Below are 19,413 nucleotides of genomic sequence, written 5' to 3'. Positions count from 1 at the left end.
TTAAATATTGAAAAACAGACTCAGACAATAGTTCAATGGTGTAAATTGGACTTTTTTTTGGGAAGGAATAGCTCCTACCTAGACAAGTAGACGTGTTTTGAATTTCTGATATTTATTTAGCCTAACAGCCATATTCTGTGGTTTTGATTATACCATGTTGATATGTGGTTTTATTCATATCTTGTAGTCTGCATCAACTCATGATTTGTCTGCAAGCTCAGCTAGGTCAAACATAGCTTTCTGCCTAACGAATGAAAAATATTTTTTGCGACAAAGAAATAAAATTAATAGTGAAAAGGAAAGGGGAAAGGCTTACAAACATAATGAAAAGAAATGGAGATGTGTCCAATGAACTGAGGTGCTTGCTTCATAGGCATATGCCATCCCAGTCTAGTGCTAGTAGTGTAGCGATCAAGTGATATATACTAGCTAGGTTAGAGAGAAAGCAATCCTAGCCCTTCTTTAGAAAGATGCTCCTTCGCTCCACAGATATCCTCAAAGTTTATGCTCTTGCTTTGGTGACGACGCATCAAAGAAAAAGGACCCAAAATTTTGCACCAAGCCATCACCAACCCTGCTTAAAACTTAAAAGCAAGATTCTTATTAAATCTCTCTCTTCAGAGAAGGGAGAATGCATGATTCATACTCGGGGTGCTCGTCTGTAAATTCAAATAATACTTTGCGGCAATGGCACTCCTCTTTCTCTTTCATCCATCCATCAACCTTATGGTCAGTGAGAATCTTGAACTGTCTCTGTCTGTCTGCACATCATATTCATGCCTTCTGCTATCAGGTTAAGGGAGTTCGTGAGGGAAGGACAACGATGGCTATCCGATTTCTGAAACGCAATGAAGCCGATTATGTAGCTGCAGAGAAGGTTGGTCTGCCCTGCAAGTAAGTTTCATATCACAACCAAGCTGTCGCCTCTGGCGTTTCTCTCCTGAGCTGTACGTACCTTCAGCATGCATCTTAATTACTACCTAACTGTGTGCAGTTTGCCGTTCAGCCTCCTGACGTGACATATATGTCAGCCTGAGCCGATGCTGGCGATCACAAAAACCTGCAGACGAGGCAGCACAGGGCATGACTACGACAAACTCTAATTATAGCAGTGGTACAAAGTATAAAGATGCAGAATTGCAGATGCTGTGTTTACTGAAACGTTTGCTGACGCCGGCAGGTAATTTTGTTCCATTAAAAAACTTGGGCACTCAGGACCCTGCTAAATACTCGGAACATATTTGCGATCTCTTGATCACCATATTTTTTACGGCTGTGATTTAACTAGGAAATCAAATAGTCCCAGGAAGTCGTGATTCTTATAAATTATTAATATATCTAATTGAAGAAATAGCACGCACAGGGCATTTGGTCTAGTGGTATGATTCTCGCTTTGGGTGCGAGAGGTCCCGAGTTCGATTCTCGGAATGCCCCCTTTTTATCTGTTATATTTTGTCTAATTTTTTCTCTTTTTTTTTTCTTTCTCCAAATGGCAATCTTCCTTATATGCGTCTCAGCAAACATGAGCTGATGTGCATAAAATTTCTCACTGAATGCAGCCTAGCAGATGCATATCCACCGTTAGAAAACAGGCATGCATTCAGTTTTAGTGCCGAACACAAAGTCAATCAGACGGAATGATTCTCGACGAAGGAATGATGCCATGATTGTCACTGTGATCTTTTCCATGGAAAAAATGAAGGATGATTCATCTGTAATGATGCAAAAAAGCGCACTTATATATCAGGTGTATTAAGAAAGGTGTAAATGTGCAAGTAGAAACTGGCATGAACAGATTGCTTGCTTGATGAAAACACTACGGTTTTCTATTTTGGAAACCTGGTAATTGTACACGATGAGAGAGTGGCTAAGCGCTGCCAAAATCCTTTAGGAACTATGCAGGCTAAACGCAGACTTGAACAGTATATATATACACACAGGCAGGGGTGAAGTAGAGCCACTAGCAGGGACGGATCCAGCTACTCAAGCACTCTTATCCCTAAGCGCACGTGAGAGACCCTTGAAGCCTTTTCAATTTTTAGATATATAAGAGGAATAAAAAGAGAGGAAGAGGAGGGGAAAAAAAGAGAGGCCTCTACTTGTTTTTAGCCTGTTCATACATGCATACACACAGATCTAGCATCTGTTCATACATGCATACACATAACAACACACACCACCTCACACACTTAACACATACACACAGATCTACATCTATACGAAGCAAAGTGTCCTTCTAGAAATCGACGAAACCAGCTGGTTCCGTAGGTGACGGGCACGTCACAATCCCCTTTTAGCTCCACGCACGAGAGGCAGACCTGGAAATAAACGAAAAAACACAATGCAAACTCGCGTCGAGCAACGCTAGGGCAGGGTACATGGTCCCGGACAGAGGCCTCTACTTGTTGGCTCTGCCATTGGCCACTAGGGCAGGGTACATGGTCCCGGACAGAGGAATTAACGGTATCCGGCAGGACCGGCACACAGCCGCTTGCAGTAATCAATGAAAGGTCAGACACAGTCTGCTGGCACGGAAGGGACTTTTTTTTGTAAAAAAGGCATTAAAGTATATAGGACCTATTTGTAAAAAGGGTGTAAGAGCATAGGGCTGCAAAACGTCAAACTAATATGTACGCACGAAGGACCTGTTAGTAAGAGCAGAAGAATCGACAGGGACTTATCTGGGAGAAAAAACAGGGCAGCCAGGGATCGGTGCAGAAAATGGCAAAAGACTAGGATCATTTCTCAATTTATGCGCGCAACAACCTTACTAATCTTCTAATTTTATCAGATGTCACCGAAGAGACACAGGAGCTTCGAGCGTGCACATATAAGTTGATCTCTGTCACGTTGCGTTCGCGAGGTGGTACTAAACGATGGTCCTCCGCCTCCGCGCCGCGTCCTCGGAGCTGTCCGATTTGAACACCCGTCGCGGCCCGTGTGTTGGCCGTTCCTTTGTAGTGGCCCACTCAATATAGCGGCATGGGCCTCTTTGCTGTATTGCTATTCGCTGTGTTCTTCTTTTGGTCAGTGCTCTTCTTTTAAAATGATCGATATAAACACAGTTCGCGCCCTGGCATCATGCAGCCGATCGGGTGGGAACGTGGCAGCCTGACGAGTTCGCATCTTCACATGCACTTACGGCAAAGCCAACTGACAGATCGATCGCCACAGCACTGTTCAGGGGAGTAGCTAGCACAGAACAGGTTGCGATCAAGATGTTCTTCGGAGCAGTGCGGCACGTCCTAAGTCAGGTATGATCTGAATATTAGGCGTGGTTATTCACTCTAGTCGTTCTGCTCTTAGATCGATTCGGAACAAGCACAAATGCTTCTTTCTCGTTCTTGGATTCATTAAGATTTAAGAGCAAGCACAAACATTTTATGTTTTGAAAAATGTTTTGCTTAACCTTCATGTATACAGTTAAAATCACTTTAGACTCCACCAGTTCTTCTTGATCGTCCGATACTAAGCATCCGTTTAGCTCTGATCATCCGTCGTCGACTGTCAAGTAGCATCCGTTACCTATACACCTTGAAACAAGCAAACATATTTGCCCACACTCCTAAACATCTCAAGCTTAACATTAAATAAAAAACTTCAACTCAGAGCATATCCTGTAGAAAACATTAACACAGGATGTACCGGTGTATTCTGCTCTTGAACACCGGACCAGCCAGTGAATGTAACACTATTTGTTCCAGTAAATTTTGCACTCTGCAAGAAAAATATCCAGTGATAGCTTCCGGTGATCTCATGTCCATCGCTGAATAATCCGGTGTATACCAATCCACAGAACCACCTTTCTGCAACATCTCTGCAACAAAAAGTCTGGTGCATTCTCCGGTGTTCACAATCTCAGCACCGGACTATCTAGCGTACATAATTAAATTTAACGTTAAAAATCTCATCTCTGTAGGAAATACTCCGGTGCTACCCTCCGATGTAGCCACCACACTCATCGGAGCCTTCGGTGCATTGATCTCCGATTTCACTCGAAAATTTACTCTCTGTAAGAAATAGTCTAGCGAGTATACACTGTCCGCACCGAAACATCCGATGTTCATACCGAAACTTTCGGTGTGTATAATTTTTCTACATATAGAGAAGAATTCGTCAATTCTAAACACCGCTGTCGGTGTATCAGGAACCGGGGGTCCCTGAATCCCGAGGTCGAGCCAGCCATCCGCCACATGGCGCCATCAACGGGATCTCTCCTGTAGGATGAGGAAAGATCAAGTCCCGGGAGAAGATGCTCGGGGCCACGGTCGGTGGCCCCCAAGTGCCCCAGTTCCCCGATGATCCACGGAGTCCAAATACCGGGAAGAAAGTGCTCGGGGAGGTACCCGATCCCCCACCCTAGTCCCCCGACGATCAAAAGAGCCAGGTTTCGGGAGAGAGTGCTCGGGGCCGCTAGCGGCGGCCCCCGAGCACTCGGTTCCCTGAAGGTCCGTGCAAGAGTACTCGGGAGAGAGTGCTCGGGGCTGCACGTGGCAGCCCCCGAGCACTCGGTTCCCCGAAGGTCCATGCAAGAGTGCTCGGGAGAGAGTGCTCGGGGAGGCGAACAGTACCCCTGAGCACCCGGCACCCCGAAGACAAGGATAGGCATTCTCGGGAGAGAGTGCTCGGGGATATGAACAGTACCCCCGAGCACTCGGTACCCCGACGACCCAGAAAGGCCCCCGAGGGGCCTGCCGATAAGGTGTCAACCAGCCAGAGGTCCGATGCCGCATTTAATGAGCGTGCGTGGCCTGACACCTCCAACTTCTCCCGCCGCGCTCAGCGTCAGTTCCTGCCACGTTCTGGCAGAGAGGCGTGGGGTCATTAATTGCACAGGTCCCGTCCCGTGCCATCCGGCTTGTCTCGGGATAACGTCGTGAGGATCAAGGCGTTCCGTCTGCCGCACTGCTGTGGCAGGGGAACAAGACAGGGCGAGCACGCCGGGTTGCTCTGCGGCTGCCCGGTGGGCCCTCTCCACGGCGCCCGTTGCCAGGGCATTTATGGTGACGGGCGACCAGGCGTGCGACGCATTTTCCACCCCCGGTCACTTCACCCAGAAGAAATGATGACGCCCTTTCCATTTATGATGTCTCGGAACTCGAGCCCCCTCCTTCCCGTTCGGGGCATGTCGTGACCGGCGAGTACTTAAAATAACCGGCAATACAGAAGCAAAGAGGAACATAAAAAAAAGAGAAGCGCAATGAAACACCAACAGAAAGAAAGAACACGAAGAAGAGATCGGATCGAACAAGACGAAGGAGACCAAGAACGAGAGACACAGTGAGCAAGGTTGAGCACAGTTCCAGCCGAAGAACAAGGAGCCTCAAGCCCTTAGTTAGGGCAACATCCTTGTAACCAGCAACATCCTTGTAACCAGCAACATACTTGAGGGACTTCCTCAGGACAGTTATAGCATCCATACAGGAGTAGGGTATTACACCCCCGTGCGGCCCGAACCTGTCTAAATTCCGGTGCATTTACTTCCTCTTGCACTAGGTCGACACCCCCACCACCGGCCGTTGCATTCAATCCCATTTATTTCTCCGACGAACTTATTCAGGATCATCCCTCGGCCGAATCTCTAAAAAGGGGTCTCTCGGGATCCCTGCGACAGGAGTTAATCCTCCGACAACCGCCAACTCGAGTTAGACATTAAACCAAAAAATATCCATAAACACATACTAAGTTCAAAACACATCAACTATTACCAATACTTCATCATATACAAATAAGACATTTCTCCGCTGCTTTTCTCAGTCACCTTCAACAACGCCAGCGTCTTGGGCTCCCTGGTGCGGGCCCCACTCGGCGCGCTCGACTTGGCCGACTTTGACCGCGTCATGGCGATCAACAGTTCAACACGCGGGGGCGTGAGGGCCGGGGTCAAGCACGCTGCCCGCGTCATGGTGCCGGGACGCAGTGGCAGCATCATCTGCACGGCCATCATTGCGGGCGTGATCGGCAGCCTGACGCCCCACCCCTACAGCGTCTCCAAGGCGGCCGTCACTGGCCTCATGCGCGCCGTGGCCGGGGCGATGGCGCGCTCCGGCACGCGCGTGAACGCCATCTCGCCCAGCCACATCCCGACCACGCGTGCACCGTCTCCAAGGCCGACGTGATAGGCGCCGAGGGCGTGTGCGTGAATGCCTATCTCGCGGCACGCCATCTCGGCGAGAGCGCGGCATGAAGCGGAGGCGTTCTCGTGACCACAGCCCTGGTCGTCATTTGAAATACCGACCACCGGTCCTTATTCGAAATAACGACCGCCCCCCGGGTCTCTGCCAGCCGTTAGATCAGATTCGTGCGGCCTAAATTGTGTCAACCAATCGCGTTGAGAGCTCGTGGTCGTCAGGTTGGGGGCGGCCGGAGGGCGGAGGCCTAGATGGGGCATGGGCTCCTACCTCGCCGCCATCTCCGTCATTCATGGCGAGCTGTGCGACAACAGGCGCCGAACTCTCTCTCTCTCTCTCTCTCTGTCTCTCTCTCTGTTTCACCTCTTCGGCTCTGATCTCCCGATCCCCAATAATCTCCTTTCGGATTCCAGGCTGGGCGGAGGGCGATCGCAAGAGGCACCCGGTGTTGTCAGGCTCAGAAGGCAGAATCCGCGGCGCTTCAGGTCCATGCATGCGTTGAGTGCGTCAAGATCTAACAGCATGCACGCAGCGGCAGCAATGTCCAGGGTGCTTCGTCTTCATGGTGACAGGAGACAAGGAGCGGGGAGAAACCAGCGGAAAATCAAAGCCCGTCATGCAAACTACATTGTCTACGAATGTTTGATTTTGGCTTGCTAAGGCGTTTCTTTTTGCTGTGGCGATACCCAAAGTGCTATTATATCTGGTTTTGCAAGTTCAGACAGCTTCGCTGTTCAGGTGGTAGAGTGAAGTGGTGGTAAGGGAGTGCATCAAATCCACAAACATTTGTCCAAACAGCCACTCGAGCACAAATGACAGATCTGCAATGTTCAGGGAAGCATAAAAGAAATTACGAGAATAGTACACTGATCATTGACCAGGTGCTTATTTATAGGAGCCAATTTAGTATCCAAGGTAAGGGAACAGGAGCTGAAAGCCCGGGAGTGCTTGGATCTGTATGATGTTGGCCAATGGAGACATCATCTAACCCTGGAGCCCAATGATCCCTGGCATGGCAAGGAAAACAAGGACAGTAAGTAGTTGAGACCATATGTTTCTAATGAACATATTAAGTATGACATGGAAAAGAAAATAGGCGAGAGAACAAAATTTTATGTCTACAATAGATTAAACCAGAATGGTGAAAAGACTGACCATAAAACTTACCACAAGCAACACGGCCACCAGCGTTACCAGTGCTCTTGCTAAGCTCATGTCCACCTAATATACGACCGAAAGGAATAGTTATATAAACACCTTGTACATCATGCCACAACGGACATTAGCTTCATAAATCAATATTACAAGCAGACAAAAGGCACTATGTATAACAATCATAGAGTTTGTACAAAAAGCAGCCTACAAGAGGCTAACAGATAAACACTAGTTGACTCTACATTATTTTTTGGTTAACTATCAAGTCCACAGAACAATTGATAAGCACAATAAGAAAAAGGGAAAATTGCAAGAACCCACTTACAAGAAAAACTATCCCTAAAGCAGTAATGTGTTCACCTTTTATGTTCGCCACCCTTAACTAACATAAAAAATCAATAAGCAACAATATTATCCACAATCATATGAAAGTAGTTTGTAAACACACAGAAAAGCAGATAAGGTTAGATCTTGTTCCATGGATTTTGACACTATCCCAAATAATATGTTTATGATCTATTCGATGGAGGACATAGATAATGTACAGGCAGCATAACACAACTGCTCTAGTAACATCACAATGGCGAGATAACACGGATCTGAGAAAGAATCATGCCTAGAGAGACACAAATGAATGACTCAAATGTTTACAAAACATTACCCTTGCCAAGGTCATCAGGATCAGCATGGACAACAACAGCTCGGCCAATGATTGAGTGTGGTCCAGTGAGGGGGATCTGCCATTTAAAAATGTTACAATGTAAACTGAACTATTCTAAAACTGAAACGATAAGAAAAGGGACAGTGTAATACTGTTTGTAGAGAGAACTACTAACCTGGCTGTCCACGACATTGATATTAGCAACACCTAAGCAGCCAAGAAGTAAAATTGTCAATGTAATTGTGTATCACAGTCACAATGCAGTAAAATGTTTACGAGAACAATTCTATCTAATTTTCAGCCAAGCAACAGAATCATAACCTGCGGTACAAAGGAATCTAAGGAGGCAAAAGCAAATCAGATAAACATTACCATCTTCTCCAGCGGTTGCATTTCCAAGATCACCGGCATGGCGGTTCTCGTCTTCTGGTGCCCCATGCTCCTTACCAACAGGATTGAAGTGTGGGCCTACAGTGCAAAACAATTTCCCCAGTAAGCGCAGCACGATCCCCTGAAACGGGAAAGGGGAAAGAGATGTAAGTACCAGTGGACATGCAGCCATTAGTGGTGTCACCAAGCGCGTGCACATGGAACCCATGGAGCCCCGGCTTGAGTCCAGATATACTTCCCGTCACAGTGGTCGGACCTGAACGTGAACCAACCAAGCAAGTATGTCAAACGAACACGAAAGGATAGAACACAGAGACTCTCATAAGTCAGAACATGTTCTGGGAATTACCATCCCCCTCTTGGGAAAAGAAGATGGTGCCCTTGACATCACTGCCAACGAGGACAGCAACAGCCTTCACCATTGTTTATGTGATCTGCGATCAAGCCCGACAGGAGCAAAATCATTTCAGTAGCTTGACAGGGGAAGGTGAACTACTAGCACGAGCTTCAAAAGCAAAAGAAAAGAATTGGTAGCATCTCTAGTAAGTATACTGCAGTTCTAGGTCCAACTAGGTAAATCAACACAGCTATTTCATTCATACAGAGTAGGCTGCAGCTCTAAGTTTAACTACACGCATCAACACAGTTCTTACAGTCATACACAGACCATGCGCCATGGGCAGCAATTTCTACGGGCGCCAAATCACCTAGATCTTCCTCAAACATGTGTACATAATCGTTCAACAACAGAAAACTACCGAGTAATTACTAGAACACAGATCCGGCGAACGAAACACACGAGCGGAGCAAATGATAGATCCGGCTGATCCGACCGAATCGGCGACCACAGATAAGGGGAATAAAAGCGAAGAGAAACAATTTGAACCCTACAGTTTGGGGATTACTTACCGCAGATAGGGGAACACACCTACACGCGAAGAGAAAAAAGTGGAGCAGTGCTTAGAACCCTAAAAAATTGGGGCTTTGGGTGATTGATACCTCAGGCGACCCCCGTGTGCGACGCGAGAAGGAACCGAGGGCGAAGCGAGCGCGGCTCTGTAGACTGGATCACTGAAAACGTCCAGGTACACACTGGACTGGATCACTGGAAGCACCTTAAATGGCGAGATGGATCACCACCTACCCCTCCTTTTTTGTCCTTATTAAAAGGGAACGACACCTACTCAACATTTTGAGCCAATTGATTTTTTTCTACCGCAAAAAAGTGATTTTGCTTCTTTGTCAGAGTCATTGACTCCGATAGACAACATAGTTTTACTGATACAGTATTTTAACTGAACAGTAACCAATTATAATTCAGAACATTTAACCTTGATTGTATATAGGGGGAAACAGTTGTCCCTGGAGAATGCAATTGTAGTGCCATGTTCATCACAGGTAAAGTTCTCTTGTTATAGCAGCATAACCAAGTAAAGTTCTCTTGTTATAGCAGCATGTTAATCCAATTAAACTGATCACAACAAAATCCACAGGGTTACTATTTGATGTTTGCAGTACGCCTGAAATTGAAAACAAGTCTCATCATCCTCTCTGAACTTTGATGAAAGGTTTCAGCATTTCAAGATGATTCAGATCTTCATAATACAGCGACAGCAAACAATGCAGCACTGAGAATCACACAGAACTGCAGAGGAATAATAAAGAGAAATATTTAACTATAATTAACGCAATCGTACAAACGTTCATATAATCATATGGTTATCCCACTACGGTAAATACAGGTGCAAAGCGCTAGTTAAAACGAGTCTTCTTGTCTAGTTTGCTAAACCTGAACAATGGCAGAAACAGGCATCCTATCCTATATGCTGCACATGAGCTACAAGAAATTCATCATGAAGCTCATAGAGCGACAATTGGGCCCGTAGGCTTGCAGTGGGTGAACAGCCTTGCGGAGAACAAGTCCTTGGTCAGCTTCTTGAGATCAAGAGCGCGGGATGACGGGGAGTAGTTCTTCGATCCCTTGATGCACTCACGCAAGGTAGAATTCGCCTCCCTCATCATGTCAAACGACGACGCGAGCTGCCTGATGACCTCCCTCTTCTCCTCATCCTTCTCGGCGAGCTCCGCCTTGAGCACCGCGTTCTCTTCAGCCACCTTCTGCAACTCGGCGTTCTGCTCCTTGAGCCTCTTGATCTCGGCACGCATCAGCTCCACCTGCTCTTGCTGCCCCTGGGACGACTCCGTCTTGGCCTCGGGCACTTCCTCTTCGTGTTCTTCTTGCTCAGGGTCATCAACTTCAGACTCTGAGTCATAGGAGGAGACTGAGCAAGAGGACGAGGACCGAGATGTTGGTTTGCCGTTGGGTGGTGCCTGATACAGGCTTTGGGTGCAGGAGGACGGGCCAAACACCGTTTGGCGTGTGCCGCTGCCATGCTTCAGCAGGTCATACTGCCCTGCCAGTGAGCGGTGCGTGCGGTACAGGTCACCGAGCATATCCACCAAGACAGGCCGCTTCTTGTAGTACATTTCAGCACGTTGAGCAAATGAGTCCGCATCTTGGTCTATCAGCTTGAGCATTTGTTTGGTCTTGTCATCTAGCTCTGCAATCAGGGAAGGAATAGCATAACGGTTTGTGAGTAAGCAGGTTATATCCAGTAGAGAAACATCCTTAACATGCACACCTAAAGAGATGTAATTTTACTTTCTGGAGCTATGGCAGTTTTTGTTGTGAATCAACGACAGAAATAACACTACATAACAGAATAAACATGTCACAAGTTAAACATATCGATTGGCAAAACAAGTAATTACCTTTATAAAAGTTTGAAGGTAAACTCAAAATTGAACATGTTATACAATTATACTTCACTATAAACTTCGGACGTTTCAGGATGACATAAACAGTAGTAGCATTGTAAAGAGAGCAATTCTTAGACGCATGAATACAAGAAAAGCAGGTAGATAATAAGATTGCATACAAATCTCATTGCAACCAGACTCAAGCTTTCATCATGCATACACATATTTTCCACATGCACAGTTCCACAAAGATCACCAACAAAATGATCAAAGCTAAAGTGTACTGCATACCGAAATAATAAAGTACATTAAAAGCAGCACATCATCCGGTGGACAATGCAAGCGGATAGGGCAAAACCTGAAAGAGTATTGTTGAGCCATGGAGATGGCCTTGCGAGGTTGTGGCTGTCGAACCACCATGCCTGCGGCATCTCCTTCTGCACCATCTTATCTTCTCACTTACCTGCAGCAACCACAGAAGCCCACAGCAATAAGAAAAGGGGAACAGTAAGGTGAAAACAACAATATCAATTCCTAACGAATGGAGGAAGGGTAAAGAGACACGCAAATCAGCTAGCACGAAGCTACGGGAAGATGACACAAGGCCATCTTCGAAAGTAAAGACTGCAAGAACGAGAGCTAAGCTGAAGAACAAAGCCGTATGTCGGAACTGAAACTATCTCGCAATGAACCGCACGCTGTTTTACTCGAACAACCACGAAACTCCATGCTTGCATGCCATCTCCAGATCCAAACGAGTGGAAACGACGGAACAAATCCAAACCAACCAAGAACCAAGAACAGAGCCAAGAATCGAAGCGCCCGTAACCTTACAGTTACAGATTCACCCGCTCAATCCCATCGAATCGTAGTTCGTCAACGCAACAAGACACATCAGCGCACCAAGCACAAGCCAGGGACGCATACAAGAACCGCTCGTTCCCGCTTCCCCGAAAACCACGCCGAGGTCAGATCAAAACCAAACAACCGCATCAACTCGAGAAGTTTACGCGAGCGAGCAAGAGGGGAGCCGGGAAGAATCGCACCTCTCCCGCGTTCGTGTGGCCGCGGCCGGCTCTACTCCGTGGCGGAGGTTCCCGTTGCCCTCCTCCTGGACAGCTGGACCCTTCTCCTCCGCTGCCGCTGTCAGGATGGCGAAGCGGAGGGAGCAGAAGATAAGCGGCGCCCCCACGCTCTCGCGAGGTTTTCAAATCCTGCCGCTCCACGACGACGGCTCGATGCGAACTCTTGCGGGGGAACCCTCGAAGAAGACCATATTTATTTGTGGTGGAGTCGTGTCCGGAACTGATTACTCCTTCCTTACTATTTTTCTTCTCACGAGTCCCAGAGTGACAAGTCAAATATTAATCATGCTAAAAGGTAGAGTAATATTAAAATTTGATTTAAAAAAATTAGTTGTTTAATTCGTGACTAAGCCAAAATCTAGCAACTCGGCCAAAACATGGATAGCCAAATCGTGAGTCCAAAACTTGCCATCACTGCTAGCTGATTGTAGATGGACGCAGCAAAAAAATTTGGACGCAATTAAATTTTAGCTTTGAACCAAACGCTAGTCAAACCACAGAGCATGACTAAAATTTGATGTGCTTTCTGTAAGTAGGAAGTCTTTGAGGGGTTCTTATGCTAAAGGAACATAGAGAAACAAAACCAGCCTGCTGCTTTTCTGTCAGTTCAGGCTGGGCCCAGCCCGTCGTGAGTCTGGCATGTGGGCCCCTTTGACGGGTCACTCCTAGCTTGGAGAGCGTCGTTGTAATCTCAGCAAGCATTTCCTTGCCACTGATTTTATCTTCTGAAAGATAATTAAGCATCCAGATACTGCATTACCAGGATCCTCACAGCATGCATGGCAAGCTTTAAAACTCTGCCAAATATCTGAAAAGATAATTAAGCATCCAGATACAGCATTACCCAGGATCCTCACAGCATGCATGGCAAGCTTTAAAACTCTGCCAAATATAAACCAAAACGTGTCAAATTCGCCCTGTATTTTCTGGCGATTCCAGCTTTGAGAAAAACGAGTCGTTTTCTGAAAGCGCGCGGCCTATAGCCTGTAGTGGGTAATTTATTCGTGCCTCTTTTTTAAACTAGCCGTTGAAGACTCCCATGCCGCATCCAACTGATAAAGAAAGATGGCTAGACTGTACGGAGATTGGATTCGAAAAGCAAACTGAAACATGGACTACCAAACACTGTCACGCCACGCGTATATGTACCGTTTCTTTCGAAATTTAATTTTAAAAAATGGGAGCACTAATACTCACGCTATATAAGTTTATATCTCTAATTTTATTTAAATATGAGTTTGTATCTCTAATATATGTGTCCAACTCGTACTCTTAGAAAAAACTAAATTAATGGAAAAGGTGTGGTGGAGGGCCAGGTGAGAGCGGGAGCGAGATGATGCGCGCGTGCGGTGTGGCCCGACCGGAGCCCCAGCACGCAGCCGACCGTTGCGTTGCAGGCCTGCTATGCTAGCTCCAGAATTCCAGGCCAGGGGCTTGTTTGATTTCCATTTCGTTGCGTGTCATTTAAAAAAAACGAAAATCTGGTGTCATTTTCCTCGAGAAAAAGCAGGGACTGATGAATGGCTCTGGGCCCAGCGTCTTTGCACTGCTCCAATTGATGCCACAGTTACTCATTGGCCAGCAAAATTTTGGATCAAAGATTAAAAGCAGCAAAATAGCACTTGTGGAAACTGGAACTTGGTGGTAAGTTCACAGTAAATTAGTTTCTTCTCAACCAGTCAAGTGATGCTCCAACTATAAGTTCATACATAGTAAATAAGTTTATTCGCAATGGCAAAAGTGATTGATACTCCTACTTGAACAGTTTGCTTCATGGCTCACGTGGAATGGAAAAAGAAAGAGGCAAATTCTTATATGTTATCGTTAAAACTCGTAAATTTCTGAAATGTTATCGTGTGTGTATGATGCATAAACTTATTTTAGTCACTGATGCATGGGGTCTAATGGTATATCGGGAATTTAGGTTTTAGCGGGTAGCATGTGAAAAATTAAACAAAAAGAAAGTGTGTTTCGGTAGTTGTTAATCCCAGACACGCCCAACTAGCCCATGTTAATAGTCATGGGCCTTGTGATCCCAAGCTGAGTCTCAGCTAGAAGTAGCAGCAAAGCCCAACTGCAAGCGCGGCGGGAACAAGCAGACGAACGCACGCCGGCGGAGAAGATTCGTCGACGGCCGACCATCTCGGCCTCTCTGCCCGCGCCTTTGGCTCACCGTCGCCACCGATACTTCCACCAGTCGCTGTGGAGGAGGCTCCCTTCGGTAGCACGCACTGGCCGTGGCCGTGATCGGCCACCCCGTCCCAGCTCCCAGCCTCACACGCGCAAGGCCAATCGAGATAGGAGTGCGAGACGCACCTTCTGGCGCGCACGCAAGGCCGCTTGCATCTGCGCCACCGGCCGTCGTCTATCTCCAGAGTCCAGACTCCGGTGGCCACGTATAGCGCGAACTGAATGCAAATGTCGATCGTGGAGGAGAGGAGAGAGGAAAGTGTAAAGCTGGCGCGAATGGAGAGGAAAGGAGGGGGATCGGACCTCCCTTTGCCGGCTGGCGGCACTGATGAGGAAGGAGATCACCATCATTCTGTCTCTGGAGCTCCGGAGCTTATTCGCTGCCGGTGGAGCGAGCAATCTAGTTGTCGCTGTAGGAAGAATAGATTGCGAAGAATTATTATATGTTGTATCAAGTATTGAGGGTGAAATGTATAGAATATAGATGGTTTAGGAGCTAAATATATTTCCAATATATATAGTAGTATGGGGTTACAAATCCTAACTACTAAATATAAATACCAAAATTCAAAATTACATAATATACCTAAGCGTATTTGCCGAAATAGATAACATTTAGTTGTATTTATTAATTTAGTATTTGTATTCAGCACACCGTGTGCTGAAAAACACTTTTTTGGTACACGGTCATGTCGCGTCTGCTTTTTCGGTACACGATCATGTCGGTACTGAAAAAGTATTTTTCAGCACACGGTGTACCGAATATGGCATTGTTACCTGTATTCGGTACATTTTCGGCATATGGTGTGCCGAATACGGGTAACAGTGTCGTATTCAGCACACCATGTGTTGAAAATGTCTTTTTTGGTACACCGTGTGCTGAATACGGATGCTAAATTAATAAATACAACTACATATTATCTATTTTGGCAAATACACTCATATATATTATCTAATTTTGGATTTTTACCAATATAAAGATATCTCAAATATACTCTAACATTTCCTCACAGTTGCAGCAGGAGCGTCGCAGACGATGAGACTGGAGAGAAAGATGAATGACATTCCCCGCAGTTGAAACAACACAATGCAGGTATTGTGACTAAAGATAACGACGATTGCTCATGTAGATGGTAGCCCTTTATGTCCAAATCAAGGTAGCTGAGAGCGAGATGAGTAGCCATGGTCGAAGATGTCATGCATGAGATAACTGTGGTCGACATAGTCGTGGTCGGGGTTCCATGGTCGAGGGAGCCATAGAAACCACGAGCGCAAGTAGGCACCATGGTGACGGGCACAGAAAGGCCCGAGAAAGAAGACGACGACGAGGACGAGGTAATTGTTAAAGAGAAGGTCGATGTCGAAGTCGATGCAGTCGAGACTATCGAAGACGAGGCGTGCATCGAGTTTACCAGACCTAAAAACATATTAAAATAAAGGCACACACTGATGTTATCAATACCGGACGTACCAAGATACCAAGTTCAACCATACACCAGTGTCTAGGGACTTTTTGCATGCGCCAGACGTCGAGAACTTTTTGCATGTGGTTCTTGCTTTGAAGGTCACACAGGTAATAAAGGCGTCCGTGACGATAGTGGGCGAAACTAGAATCGAAACATGATGGTGCTAAAAACATTTTGTTTATATATATGGTACAAATATAATCAAAATAAGCTGATTACTATTGAAATTTTAATTTACCTAAGGTGTGCACCACACCTCCATTTAGCTTCGCCCGTGTGTCAGTGTGACAGTGAAGTGAGCTTGAGATGACAAAAGGCAAGCTTGCTTTTGCAACTGTTCATGGGAACAAATCATGAACCAGCTTTTGGCACCGGATGCCCGTGCGCGAGGCCAAAGATCGGTTACGAGGCGCCTCTCCCTTCATCCACGAATTTCCAGAGAACAACATTAGTATTACTACTGTACTACTACCTCCATTTAATTCTACCTATCATTATCTTTTACTATAATAATTTTAATCATCTGTTTTTCTTAAAAAATTATAAATATTTAAAAAAATTATATTATTAGTTTCATCATGAAATAAAACTCTATTAATATTGTATATTTTCAAATATCTATAAATCTTTTTCAGAAAAAACATCAGTAATTAATTACACGCTTGCATGGTGAAAGAAATCAGCTGGATGATATGATACTATTACCACATGTGACATCAGACATCGCCTGTCACCGTCGGCTACCTACATGAGCCCTCTGCAGACCGCACGTCGTTGGTAGGCAAGAAGAACCCAAGAAAAGATCTGCGAGACCATCTCTGTTGTTAGTCCTCCGTTCCAGATCAGTCGGCGGTCGTGCCCCGTCAGCCGCCACGCACGGACCATCTCCGGCCGCACGTTCCGTCCGTCGATTCCCCCGCCGCTGCGCCGACGTATGCGTCCCGGCCGCCGAGCAGGCAGGACGACGTGTTCGACTTCGCCGCGGTGACTGAGGTCATCTTTGCCGAATAATTAAAAATTCATCTTTCGTAATATTATTATAATATTTTTAATTATTATTATAATATCTTTTATTTTTATTATCTTTAATAACTATATTATTTTTTACATTATATTACTCTATTTTTCTCTTCGAGCCTATAATCATCCATATAAACAGTGATGCAAACATAAATAGAATTAGCAAATTTAAAATACACAGTTCTCTCTTTTACCACACTATAGCATAAAAAACGACTCTAGTCGAGATGTCCTAAAAGCTAACGGATCAGGCTCCCCTCATTGTTGCCCGCTGCCCCTTTGGCACGCACGCAGCTAGCACACACCTGCATGATATTGATCCACTATCTGCTACTTCACACTTGACTCTTAGTGTGATCTCGGCGCTCGTGGAAGCGATTTCTCTAATATAATTATATGGTATGATTTCGTCATCGACATACGAAACTTATTTTATAGTCTACGTGTTAGTGATAATACCATGATATAATTACGTAGGATGGTATTCTTCCTATCCTCCTAGTGCTCCATCTTAGGCTACCTCCACTGCGCAAAAAACCCGCCGCGGCGCTAGCTGCCTCCGCCGTGTCCCTCAACTCCCCACGGACGATCGGTCCGCCACCCAAACGCTCGCGCTTCGGTTGGGAAGGCTGCCTTGCCTGCCTGCCTGAGGAGCCTTTTCTCTTCTCCTCGCGTGTAGCCGTCATCTACTCTGTTTCTCATGCTCCCAGTGGTATCAATCAATGTGCTCATGCATGGTCCCATTAGTTGGACAACAAATTAAAGATGGCTAGCTTATTAGTAGCGTAACTATCTCTATGTGAGGTCAATTACGTACCTTGATCGAACTCAAGCTCAAACTCTCCATATCGGTCACGAGCGCCTATATATGTACGTATGTGTTTAGCAGCCGCTGATGTCGGTGTCACGACAGCTTATCACGGCAACGGCTGCAGAAGTTCCGACTGACTTATCAATCATGTCTAGCCGCTAGTTTAGATAGTGTTTGTTTAGAGATCGTGTGAGATGTAATAATTCTATTTATATATAGATATTTATTTAATTGCTACGATGGAATAAGTTCATTTTAGTACTTAGGTTCACTGTTAGTGCTACGTTCGAAGTGGAATGATCGTATTTTACTATTTTTTTGAACGATTTTATCTCGAATCTTTAAATAATATTCTTTGATTTCTAATTATTTTATCTCACTCCTCTCCATACAAACAGCTAAAAAACAGAATAAATCTACCCTATCTCATTTTATCGTAGGAACCAAACACTATCTTATTGAATGCCAGCCTGACTGCCTGCTTGAGGTGCCTTTTCTCTTCTCCTCGCGTGTAGCCGTCTCCCGCATCTAATCTGTTTCTCATGCTCGCAGTGGTATCAATCAATGTGCTCGTCCATGGTCCAATTAGTTGGACAACAAATTAAAGATGGCTAGCTTATTAGTAGCTTAACTATCTCTATCTGAGGTCAATTACGTACCGTGATCGATCTCAAGCTCAAACTCTCCATATCGGTCACGATCTCCTATATATGTACGTATGTGTTTAACAGCCGCTGATGTCGGTGTCACGACAGCTTATCACTAAATATATATGTTTATTTAATAAGTATGTTGAAACGAGTCTATTTTAGTTTCAATTCACCGTTAGTATCACGTTCGAAATGAAACGATGATGTTTTACTGTTTATTTAACAGCTTCGTCTCAATATTTAAAAAATATTCTTTAATTTCTAACTATCTTATTATATTACTCTTCATCTAAATAACTTATAAACAGAATGAATCAAAAAATCTATTTCGTCTCACGAACCAAATACTGCATTACTGATTGCGTGTGTCTACCGGCGCCTATGACCGGCGGCCACATGCCACTCTAGCTAGGCGATTGAGTTGGGATCTTCTGACTTTACATGAAGTGAAGTTACGATGATTTCAATTCTTTATGACCCGTTCAATCTCAGACGATCTTCTCCGGACCGGCTGTGTTGCTGCAGGTGGCGCGCAGCGGATCTGGCGTGCTTCTATGGGCGAGAGAGAGAGAGGAGTGAGGGGTCATCTGCCCGAGTCAGGGCAAACAGCTTCCATGTCATTCTAGAACCAGCTAGGTCCTTACCGTATTTTCCTACGTATCCAGGTTGGTATATGTGCATGTGTGGTGCTCATGCGCGTACGTACGTGCTTTGTATTGTTATATATGCTGACCTCGAAAATACTGTCTCTTGGTCACAGGCCTAGCAATAAGTTCAATGCTCACTGTCAAGTAAATTACAGTACTACTCCAACTATACTGTTCCATGTACACACCCTAAAGAGGTCCACGCCATGCTCCAAAATCGGTCGACTTATCCAACTTTGAATTTCTAATAAGAGATCATAGTAATTTAGGATTCCAGATTACACGTGCCACATGCTCTCTAGTTAGGGTCCGTTTATTTAGGCTTTTATTTTTGGGTTTTTTAAAAAGTTATGTTTTTTATTTTTCTGAAAAACTATGTTTTTAGTTTTTTTCAAAAATTATTTTTGATTTTAGCTGTTAAATTTTATAACAATCTTTTAACTTATA

The 19,413-nt window shown here is 45.3% G+C and overlaps 3 protein-coding genes and 1 non-coding gene across 8 annotated transcripts; 2 read left to right on the top strand and 2 right to left on the bottom strand.

Annotated features, from left to right (window-relative positions):
• The first annotated feature begins 1,362 nt into the window (after nucleotides 1–1,362).
• On the top strand, nucleotides 1,363–1,434 carry TRNAP-UGG (transfer RNA proline (anticodon UGG)). Its single transcript has one exon. It is a non-coding gene; the product is annotated as a tRNA-Pro (tRNA).
• A 4,395-nt stretch (nucleotides 1,435–5,829) lies between these two features.
• Nucleotides 5,830–6,122, top strand: LOC133892443 ((+)-borneol dehydrogenase 2-like). Its single transcript, XM_062333216.1, has one exon. It carries the CDS (start codon nucleotides 5,841–5,843, stop codon nucleotides 6,117–6,119), a length of 279 nt encoding a protein of 92 aa, XP_062189200.1. The 5' UTR covers nucleotides 5,830–5,840; the 3' UTR covers nucleotides 6,120–6,122.
• Nucleotides 6,123–6,944: 822 nt separating this feature from the next.
• On the bottom strand, nucleotides 6,945–9,499 carry LOC133893282 (superoxide dismutase [Cu-Zn] 2). Of its 2 annotated transcripts, none has more exons than XM_062334270.1 (8): nucleotides 9,337–9,499; nucleotides 8,687–8,771; nucleotides 8,492–8,593; nucleotides 8,320–8,415; nucleotides 8,123–8,154; nucleotides 7,948–8,023; nucleotides 7,299–7,352; nucleotides 6,945–7,138 (listed from the first exon to the last, which is right to left on the bottom strand). In XM_062334270.1, exons 2-8 carry the CDS (start codon nucleotides 8,757–8,759, stop codon nucleotides 7,116–7,118), a joined length of 456 nt encoding a protein of 151 aa, XP_062190254.1. In that variant the 5' UTR covers nucleotides 8,760–8,771; nucleotides 9,337–9,499; the 3' UTR covers nucleotides 6,945–7,115. The 2 variants fall into 2 exon arrangements, with proteins under 2 accessions (XP_062190254.1, XP_062190255.1); XM_062334271.1 differs by having other exon boundaries at nucleotides 9,247–9,465.
• Nucleotides 9,500–9,993: 494 nt separating this feature from the next.
• LOC133893543 (protein NETWORKED 3C-like) lies at nucleotides 9,994–12,302 on the bottom strand. Of its 4 annotated transcripts, none has more exons than XM_062334584.1 (3): nucleotides 12,144–12,302; nucleotides 11,456–11,560; nucleotides 9,994–10,898 (listed from the first exon to the last, which is right to left on the bottom strand). In XM_062334584.1, exons 2-3 carry the CDS (start codon nucleotides 11,541–11,543, stop codon nucleotides 10,198–10,200), a joined length of 789 nt encoding a protein of 262 aa, XP_062190568.1. In that variant the 5' UTR covers nucleotides 11,544–11,560; nucleotides 12,144–12,302; the 3' UTR covers nucleotides 9,994–10,197. The 4 variants fall into 4 exon arrangements, with proteins under 4 accessions (XP_062190568.1, XP_062190569.1, XP_062190570.1 ...); XM_062334585.1 differs by lacking the exon at nucleotides 12,144–12,302 and adding an exon at nucleotides 11,927–12,137; XM_062334586.1 differs by lacking the exon at nucleotides 12,144–12,302 and adding an exon at nucleotides 11,932–12,132.
• Between the last annotated feature and the right edge of the window lie 7,111 nt (nucleotides 12,303–19,413).

Source organism: Phragmites australis, chromosome 15 (assembly GCF_958298935.1).
Source record: "Phragmites australis chromosome 15, lpPhrAust1.1, whole genome shotgun sequence".
In the NCBI taxonomy this organism is placed as follows: Eukaryota; Viridiplantae; Streptophyta; class Magnoliopsida; order Poales; family Poaceae; genus Phragmites; species Phragmites australis.
This window is presented reverse-complemented; position numbering and strand designations above follow the sequence as displayed.